The sequence below is a fragment of the Oncorhynchus kisutch genome, linkage group LG18 (genome assembly GCF_002021735.2).
Source record: "Oncorhynchus kisutch isolate 150728-3 linkage group LG18, Okis_V2, whole genome shotgun sequence".
Lineage (NCBI taxonomy): Eukaryota > Metazoa > Chordata > Actinopteri > Salmoniformes > Salmonidae > Oncorhynchus > Oncorhynchus kisutch.
Genome location: NC_034191.2, coordinates 51,282,768 through 51,292,700, shown reverse-complemented (window position 1 = coordinate 51,292,700; position 9,933 = coordinate 51,282,768). Strand labels below are relative to the sequence as shown.

Sequence of the window (9,933 nt, the reverse complement as noted above, 5' to 3'; positions counted from 1 at the left end):
ATCAAAATTCAGAATAAAATTGCATCTATATTTTTGTTATGTCTCATTTGCATACCTTATATGTTTGTGTCAATTCCATTTTCAGATGGCAAACTTACCAGAGGGGTAAACTCTCATACAAACACTTCATGCATTGGGCTGAAAATGTGCACACAAATCTTGTATCTGTATGGTTTCATTCTGTTAAGATGTGTGGCAAAACTATGTAGACTCAATGTAGATACACACACACGTCATTAGGAATTCCTTTTTATTTTCCACTTGGATTCAAGATAATAAAAATGATACACAGCTGAAAACACACTCACACTCTCTACACATTGAAATAATAGGTGTTTTAAACACCCCAATAATAAAGCTTCCTTTTCTCCCAGCAGCACACCTGAACTGCATCCAAAATGGAACCCTATTCCCTATATAGTGCACTACTTTTGACCAGGGCCCCTGGTCAAAAGTAGTCCACTATATAGAGAATAGGGTGCCATTTGGGACAAACACCTGAAATTGAGCAAAGATTCACACCGAACCAGGCGTACCAACCAATCCCGCTGTGATCTATACATAACAAAATATTTAAAAAATATAATCTGTATTCCCATTTAATAATGTTTTAACTACTAGGAGAATTTACAAACAGTTTGACACAATGTTTTTTTTTTCTTCTCCTCATGGAGTGAATAGTCATTGGTATACAGTCCAAGAATGCTAGTAATCTTAGACAATTTTTGTTTTTACAAAAGCTGCTGTTATTGCTTATTTGATGCTCCTTTTTTATATCCACACTGCATATGATTCCATGGAGTCTCACCTCTTAACTATTGTCAGAAATAATAAATAAGAAGAAGTCAGCTCAGGTATATGTGATTGCACTTTTTTTCCTTTAGCCCCCCAACTATTGAACTGAATTGGTATAGTGTGGTAATACCTGTCTGATTATATAGGGAAGTGACTATACATGTAAGCAATATATAATTATGTACAATAAAATTGAACTGGTATAGTAGTGACAAAAGCACTCAATTCTATAATACATAGGCAATCACAGATTGCAAATCCGCAGGCCATAGTAAAAATGTCCTGTCTCCTTCTAATGTATGACCATAAACTTTAATGCCAAGTCTGGAGAATTCTAAATTGGAAATCAGCCATTCATTTGAGGGGTCATAAGTCACCTCCAGGTTGCACACCATATCCACAAAGTCAGCCAAGAGGTGAGCTTTTACACCCGATTACATTCAGGTGCCTTTTTGTTAACATTACTGATTTCACTGAAACCATGAATATGCTTACTTAGTGTAGTATCATGGTACATTCTTTCAAAACATGGTCACATCATCTGTGATCTCATATATATTTGGTTTGGGGTTATAGGTGTTGGCATTCTAATTTCTCGGATATATATTTTTCTTGGTTAATTACAATATTGGGAACACAATACATGTCATCGGTGACATACTGTTGGTCGCCGTCTCTGTGAGTGTCAGACATTTTTGCACAGCTCTTAAACGTTTCCCTTTTACGGTAATTTTGTACTCAGCCATAACAGACCTGAACAAATCCACACGCGCACACACACACACCTGCAAAAAGCTAATAGTTCACTCTTACACTGTAAAACTGAAACAAGTTAACTTTTCATTTCGAAGAATTGGAAGGGCAAATACTGTCCTGCCATAGTGAGGGAGGAGCTAGTGGCCATATAGCCTATTTCATTAGGCCATATAGCCTAATGCTATATGGACCCAAATAGGTATAGCCTAGCGGCTAACTGCTAGCCTAATGCTTTATGGACCAAAACAGGGATAGCCTAGCAGCTAACTGCTAGCACAATGTTATTTGGAATCAAACAGGTATAGCCTAGTGTCTAATTGCTAGCCTAATGCTATATGGACCCTAACAGGGATAGCTTTGCGACTATCTTCTGGAATAATGCTATATGGATCCTAATAGAGATAGCATAGCGGCAACTGCTAGCCTAATACTGTAAGTTATTTTGGCCACCAAGAGGTGCAGAAGTCATGGCACGTTAAGTCAAGGGTGTTCTGGCTAGCTCTTTGTTATAACACACAGAAAAGAAGAAAAAAAATAATAAGTCTCTCTTTTCTTTCAAACTGTCTCTCCCCATGACGGCAGACTTGGTTCTGTTACGCCTGTTCTCCATATTGTCAGTCTTCCTTCTTTCCCCCTCTGTTCAGTCGTTGTGGAGTTTCTCGACGCCACCCTGAAGGGAGAGAGAGGAAAGCCCATGTTCATATATCATGCTCAATATCAGCAAACAACAGACATCTTCCTACAGTGGTAACACCCACAATGGGGATTGGAGAAGACCATTATTGATGACTTTAACCTAAGGCTGAGTTCTACAGTTCTTGACAGTAGACTATAGGGCTATTATACAGTGGATCATGGTGTCCTATGTATAGGTACAACTGTGAGAAGATTATCTGATGTTGGGGTTACAGTAAAATGTGATACCCCTTCCTCAAGGCCTCCATTAACCCCCCCTAAACGGTATATGTGTCTAGAGAGTTCTCCCTCTCACTTTTCCCATTTCTCCTGATTTAGAACCTCCCTTCAGAGCCGCAAGTCACATGTTAAGCATATGTAGAACATACCAGAAAATAAAATGTACATCCCAGAACTTAGAGCAGTGGCTCAGTTCATTTATTTGGTCATAGAGGAATTGTTATTGCATTCAAGAGTGCTAAAGACAACATTAAACCAACATTTACAGACAAAATGATGTACATGACAACAACCACATAAAGAGAGATAAAGCTACATAACCAGTTATATAACTGTCTCCATAACAAGTTATAGGCTAGTGATGAAGGATTAAAGGAAAAGCGCTTTCAATGCTGTTAGGGCAATATTTCAGTCATTTCAAACTTCTGGAAGCACAAAAAAATAAAACTAATCAGCCAGAAAACAAAAAAAAACTTGAGTTAGCTTCTCAACAGTTCAATCGCTGGCCTGATTCAATACTGTATAATGAACCAAATCTCAAATTAACACATCACTAAAAATGCCATCTAGCTGTGTAAGTCCTAACCACAACTCTTTCTTAAATGGCCCCTCTACGGGATCAGTGTCCGCCGTCCCCCGTGGGATGATTGAGCTAACATGTGCTAATGTGATTAGCATGAGGTTGGAAGTAACAAGAACATTTCCCAGGACATAGACATATCTGATATGGGCAGAAAGCTTACATTCTTGTTAATCTATTACAGTCTATTGTAAATGCTATTGTTTGAGGAGAATGCACAGTTATGAATTTGAATATATATCAATAAACCAAATTAGGCACATTTGGGCAGACTTGATACAACATATTGAACAGAAATGCAATGGTTCATTGGATCAGTCTAAAGCTTTTCACATACAATGCTGCCATCTAGTGGCCAACATCTAAATTGTGCCTAAACTGGAATAATACATTGTGGCCTTTCTCTTGCATTTCAAAGATCATCAGCTATCAGCTACAATAATAATGGTCATATTCATTAGTGCACACTGTAGCAAAACGTTTAATATTGAACATTTATTTGCAGTCCCTCACTGTTTCAGTCCATTTTCTTTCTAGCGAATGCAACCCAGTTGACTGAACTCTAGTGCTAACGTGTTCCTGCCACACACAAGCTGGCTGCTTTGTTGAGAAACACAAGATGCAAGTTTGAAAGCATTTAAAAGGCAACTCTAAAAGACTGAATGAAAGGTAAACAGACTTAATCCATCTCAGAGAGAGAGTGAACCAGAATGAGAGAAAAATAAATAAAAGAAAGAGCAAGCAAGGGCTTGTGCCAACTGCCAACATTTCAAACACCATCAATGAAAAACAACAAGCAGGAAATGACCCTTTGGTACATTTGGCTCTAGGACTCGCTAGAAGACTGGCTCGCTACTGCGAAAAACAAAACAACATGCTGTTTTCACACTTTAATTGAGTCAAACTGTATAATGGACGTGACTGTGAAGAACTGTACACAGAATAAGGTTCAGACTTCGGGCGTACACCCGATGAAGGCATTATAGCCGACATTGTGTTGTCGGCTATAGTGTTGTGTCTCACAAAAGTTTGTACCGCACGAACATGTCAAGGTGCTGTCTCAATGTGTTCCTGTGCTAACAAATCAGCAGAATAGGGGACAGGGCTTACCATGGCTAGCTGGCGTCCTATGTTCCCCACAGTCACTCCTCCTGAGAAGAATATGCATGGAAGCCAAGAGCGCACATACAGAAAGTCTGGATACGTGTATCTACAAGAGAGGGAGAAAAATAGATCAGATTAAATTATCTGCCCCAATAGTCAAATCCAGCCCCAAATAAGACACATAGAGACTAGCCTTAAAACAGGAATGGCAACTTAAACACAGTTTCAAAGACAGATCTCGAAAGGGGGGGAAGGCAGCATTATTAAAGTTTTATGAGGAAATATAAAATCCTCTCCCTCTCAATTTCATCTCTCTCTTCCCTTCAGTCAACAGAAGCTGCAAGGCCTTTTGAACACAGCTCTTTGTAAGCCCCTCACTGAAGCAACAGTGCTCCCTCTCCCCATGATGTTTTTGAGGAGGTGCCACAGAGGCAGGTAGGAGGGCCAATAATTGGGTGTAGAGGCATGGGGGAATCCGTATCACCAAAAAAATAATTGCTTTCATTTTCATGCCTTATCTGTCAGATCCTCTTTGATGGAATCAGGTGACTGAGACCAGTTCCAGAAAGCACACTTTAATAATACATCAATCACAAGGGAAATATTTCCTAAAAAAACAACACCTATGTCTTATTTTATTCACTGGCTGTACTAAAACTTTAAGGCAAGTAATGATACCATAATATAATATCATAATATGGTCCTGTGCAGCTCAGTTGGCAGAGCATGGCACTTGCAACGTCGGCAATATGGCTTCTATTCCCACTGAGGCACAACAACAAAAAGTAGTATTTCAGTACTGTAAGTCACTTTGGATAAGAAGCTTCTCCTAAATGCATCTTATTATTATCATATATCTTGCGAATGCATTTTTGACAGTTTGCCAGCATGGTTAACCCAATTAGTTGTCATTACGCCTCCAATATAATCTCAGTGTACTTTGCATTTGAGTGAATTATAGAGTTTACCACCCATGGCTGTATTTGTTAGTGACAGAGACATTTGTTCATTTTCAGTCGTGAGACCTTCACCAAGAGAGTTCCTAGGTGAATATTATAATTAAAACTCTTTATGACATTACATTTCTCATAAGGCCTCGCTTTACCCTAATACAGTGGCCTGAAACTCATGGATTACAGGCCACATCAGGCTTTCATGTAGGGTAGCAACATTTTATTAACTTTCCCCAAATTCACAGATTTAAAAACATTCTTGGTTGGAGGATTTCCAGGAATCTTCCAACTGGGATTTATTTTTTGCAACCCTACCTGCAAGTCACATTTTGTTGGCTTGCGAAGTGATGTGTAATTGAAAAATAAACAGTTGAAAAATATATGGCCCATGGAAATCATAAGAGGGCAGTTTACAGAGATAGGTGGGATGGATTGAGAGTAGCTGAGGGATGGGTTTAAAAGCTCACGTTCTATAATAGTTAGTACTTATACATAGTGTTTTCAGTCATATCTATCCAGAGGTAATGTATATCAAATTACTTTATTCTTGCTATGTAACTACTGTAGTAGAAAAATAAAAGTGCAATGTATGTCAAATGTGTGTATAAATACAACAGAAGAAAAAGCTGTAAAATGTTTGTTTTATTGTCCTCCGAAGAGGGGTGGATGGGCCAAACATTTTAAAATATGTATATTACAACAACAAAAAAAGTGAGGTGTAATTCATATTGGAATCCAGCAAGAGTTAGAATATCCAAGAGTTAAAAATGTTATTCACCCATAACCTTCATACATAATAACTGCCAGGGTTAGGAGTGAGGACACTACCTAACAGGCCCACTACACTGCTCGCATGTGCGAGCGTTGCAAAATACATTTAGAAATCTATATTATTCAATTATTGCTCCCACACTGCTCGCGTGGGCCAACGAGAGTCTGCGTTGCTAAAATAGAAGTCACTTCTACTTCCGACGCAGATCGTGCTGCAAGTCCTGCCTCTCCCATCTCCTCATTGGTTTATAGAAGCAGGTACCCACATGCCATCTCCTCATTGGTTATACCCACGTGAGTGACTGAAAGATGAACGAGGTCTGTGGCGGTAATGCACCTAATTTAGGAAAGTTGCCAAATTGCAATATAAAGTCAAGAGAAGAAAAAGCCTAGAAGGAGGAGAGATGAATAGAAACGACTCGGTCGACCGTTTTATGTGTGGATTAATTGTCGGAGTAAAGGACCTTGTGCATTTCAGGTAAAATAACAACTCAATGTTTATATGCAAGGACAAATTAGCTAGCAACAGCAAGCTAGCTAAATATGACAAATTAGCTAGCAAGTGCAAGCTAACTAGCTAAATTGCCATAAAGGTTTAATGCTTTTCGACCTGTCCCCAAATTAATGTAATTGGTTTAGAGTTTGCTCAGATATTTAAACCTGCGTGTCGTGATCGCGTTTGGTGTGGGAGGACAAAATACATTTATGCACAATGGCGCACCCACGCAGCCGGTTTGGGTTCCGTGTAAGCCATTGAAACCAGAACAACCATTTCAGCAATGGGTGCAAAAAAGAAAAATCGAACTAAATTATAGGATTAATTTAGAAAAATGTATGGTATTTATCTTTGTGTAGCAGAAGATTAATCAAATCAAAATCAACCTGCAGTAGAGCATGCTGGGTAAAAAGTAAATGTATCATTATTTTTTTGTTTAAGTGACTTGTCATTTAGTTGAGTCAGTACCACAAAGATTAAGTAATAATGACTTTTCATTGACTTTTAGTTCAACTTACTCTAAGTATTCGAGTTCAAAATGCCTTTTGGGTATACAGCGTGGGCTTAACTTCTCAGTGTGACGTGGTCAAACAAAAGCACGACTTGACTTACTGATAGACACCGTTGTAGACCAGCAGCTGTGTGATAACGGTGGCAAGGAATGCCGTCCCGATGCCCAGGCCGAAGCCACTCCTCGAGCGATCAAACATCCACCACAGTCCCAGGGACAGGGCAGCCAGGGTCAGCGACAGCTGGGCATTATTGGCAAAGTGTAGTTTCTGTGAAACGGAGCAGTTAAGGACAAAGACAGTATTTGCTTGCGTAGGCTCGAATCCGGGCCTAGTACCATTTGACACAACCTTTCACTATCTTTCCCCAAGGTCATCCTCTCTAAGTATCTCTTCAGTAAAAAATAAATAAAAATCACTTCAAATATGGTTTTAAAAAAAAGCATTTGTTTGAATTTTACTTCAAAGCATTAGTGTGGGCGGCACAAGCAGTGTATATGTTTAAAGCAACTATAAGTTCCATACATACTTGGAAAGTATGTCAAGGAGTCAAAACAAGCAGGAATGCAGTGGGGAATTCAACCCACCGTCTCACTGACACTAGCTGAATTGCCTTCGGGGCTGTAAAAGTAGCACAATGACAATATAATATATCAAAAATAATCACAGAATGTTACTCAATTATGAATATGTTACACATTTAGTAGACCCTCATCCTTGTTTATGCTCTGGATGTGATAAAATTACTTTGCTGTAAATATGCATCCATCCTTTTCTAGATTGGAGGTAGCCAACATGAGAGTGTGCACATTGTGAAGTTGTTGATGTTTAGAAAGGATACAGCACTGGCATGGTTGATGCCAACGAACACTGCAATGCATCTCATGACACTAGCCCATTCCCTCTTGAACTTGTGGGGCTCTCCTAGATGGCTGTCGATGCAGGGGTATAGCAGGCCAACAACAGCTGCAGAAAAGATAGTTGAGTTAGTACCTCACTGAACGGCATACATACAAATCAAACTGACTCATGTGGTTCGATGGTCTTGAAAATGGTGCATTTCTTTTGAGTTTCAATTTGGGATAAAATAGACAGAAACTAAAACAAACGACAATATCGCTTTCTACTTTCAGGCACATGATCATTTCTCGCCTATCAGTCCTTGCACAAACATGTCCGTAACCTACCGTGAGAAGACAAGTCTCGAACATTGTATCACTAAAATAAAAACGTTAGATCATTGTCTCCCAATTGAATTGTATTGTTTGTTGTTGTTGCATGAATCACTGTAACCTACTTCTCAACAGCATGGGGGAGGGGTTGGTGGTGAAAATGATTTATTTAAATTCTGACTGCACACGACTTCCTTGTTTCTCTTTTTCTGTAGTGGCATGTTCGAGGCAGCAGCCAATTATGGACCACCTCCACAGCTCGCCCGTTATGAAAGCAGCCAATGAAAAAGAAGCACAACCCCAATGACCCTCCATGTCCGGCTGTTTCTAGTGAAGCCTATTGGAGGGCAATATAAATACTAATGTATGTTTCCACCAGACAAAACGCTCACCATTATGGGCTCATGGCTGAGAGAACACTTACACAATTCATATATAGAACAATAACAATGATGGAATACGCGGTAAATTATTATGTAGCCCAGGCTGTAGTTAGCTGCCTGCAATGGTATCATGAAACACACAAGCAGACTATCCCAATTCCACCCCCCATAAAATCCCAATTCACATTAATTTTATCAAAATTAAAAAGTACATATAGCAACCTCATTAAGTCCGGGTATAGGTTTAAAAGGGACAACTCACCAGCTGCCGTGCCGCAGCAAGGGGGTATCCACCACGCTGATGAAAACAAAGTTGCCATCACCTCTTCGGGAAACAAAGTCACATTTCTTTGTAACTGCAGCAAGTTGAGCACCAACGCAAGAACTACTCCCACGGTGAAAAGGACGAGACCCCGCCTGATCAAGTGTGCTGCTCGCACACTGTGCAGCGAGCCATATGCATTGCTGAGCACTGTTGTGACAATGGACATCATTTCTTCAGCTCTCGATGCGACCCAGTTTCCCCCAGAAAAAGTCTTAGATTCCACCCTAGATGCACAGGAGCGACTCCAACAGTGTTCTTCTAGTCTTGGCATTTGGCACTTAGAGTGCTGGAAAAAACAAAGATGCGTTAATACAGCATAGCTAACACAGATATGCATCAATACATTGTATCTAATCTAAATTAACACTAACAACAATGTTTCAAGATCACCACTACGCTAGATATCAAATAAAAGTGGTGTCTAGTCTGGCCTTTGTAGATCGTGTCTTTCTCAAACTGTTTAACCACTACAATGATTATGAATGGACAATAGCAAAGAAGAATGAATTGATGTCTTCTTACCTTGGATGTCCAGACGTTCTAAGTGTATGATCTAGCGACAACCGACTATGTTCATTCGCACCTCGACAATGATGAAGCTGTGAGTTGTGCTGCTCTCTTACTTCTCAGACAGTTATCACGTAGTTAGGTCACATCATCGTTTTGAGGGAGAGAGAGTCAGAAAAAAAGCTGCTATTTCATTCCTGAGCGCAGACCTCATACCAGAGACAGGCTTCCTCTGCAGAAAACAGCCACAGCTGTGTCGGGTGAGTCGCGTCGGCCAATGGGAGCTAGGCGAACGATATGACGCGACGCCACCCCACCGTTCAGGACAGACGACGTCACACGAGTCTGGCGCACGATCATGCAGTCGTGGAAGGTTTGAGTGGGATACGCAAACCAGTGATCATTTAAAATAAACATAGCGAACTTCCAATTGAAAACTAAAACTTATTCAAAAGTCATTCCGATGCAGCAAGGCATACATTTGTCTACTGTAGGCCTATTATCTTACCGATAAAAATGCCAGATCAGCTGTGCTATCCTGGGCCCATAACATCAACTCTGTCCAAGCCAAATATTTTAAATAGCTTACTGACTACTCGTTTTTGAGCAATTGTATATGTTTCAACAGGCAGGCCTAGTTTGATAGTTCTTATAGTCCATACCCAAC

The 9,933-nt window shown here is 39.9% G+C and overlaps 1 protein-coding gene across 3 annotated transcripts; it reads right to left on the bottom strand.

Moving 5' to 3' along the window:
* Positions 1-233: 233 nt before the first annotated feature.
* On the bottom strand, positions 234-9,595 carry LOC109908765 (insulin-induced gene 1 protein). Of its 3 annotated transcripts, XM_020507449.2 has the most exons (6): positions 9,282-9,595; positions 8,697-9,045; positions 7,721-7,845; positions 6,983-7,149; positions 4,157-4,256; positions 234-2,221 (listed from the first exon to the last, which is right to left on the bottom strand). In XM_020507449.2, exons 2-6 carry the CDS (start codon positions 9,028-9,030, stop codon positions 2,192-2,194), a joined length of 756 nt encoding a protein of 251 aa, XP_020363038.1. In that variant the 5' UTR covers positions 9,031-9,045; positions 9,282-9,595; the 3' UTR covers positions 234-2,191. The 3 variants fall into 3 exon arrangements, with proteins under 3 accessions (XP_020363038.1, XP_020363039.1, XP_020363040.1); XM_020507450.2 differs by lacking the exons at positions 8,697-9,045; positions 9,282-9,595 and adding an exon at positions 8,177-8,273; XM_020507451.2 differs by lacking the exons at positions 8,697-9,045; positions 9,282-9,595 and adding an exon at positions 8,067-8,195.
* Positions 9,596-9,933: the final 338 nt, after the last annotated feature.

Coding starts and splice junctions, on each gene's coding strand:
- LOC109908765 (XM_020507449.2), bottom strand. CDS start 9,030: ATGCCAAGACTAGAAGAACACTGTTGGAGTCGCTCCTGTGCATCTAGG. Junction 7,150..7,720: donor GCATCAACCATGCCAGTGCT/GTATCCTTTCTA, acceptor TCCGTTTCACAG/AAACTACACTTTGCCAATAA. Junction 2,222..4,156: donor TAGGACGCCAGCTAGCCATG/GTAAGCCCTGTC, acceptor CTCTCCCTTCAG/GGTGGCGTCGAGAAACTCCA.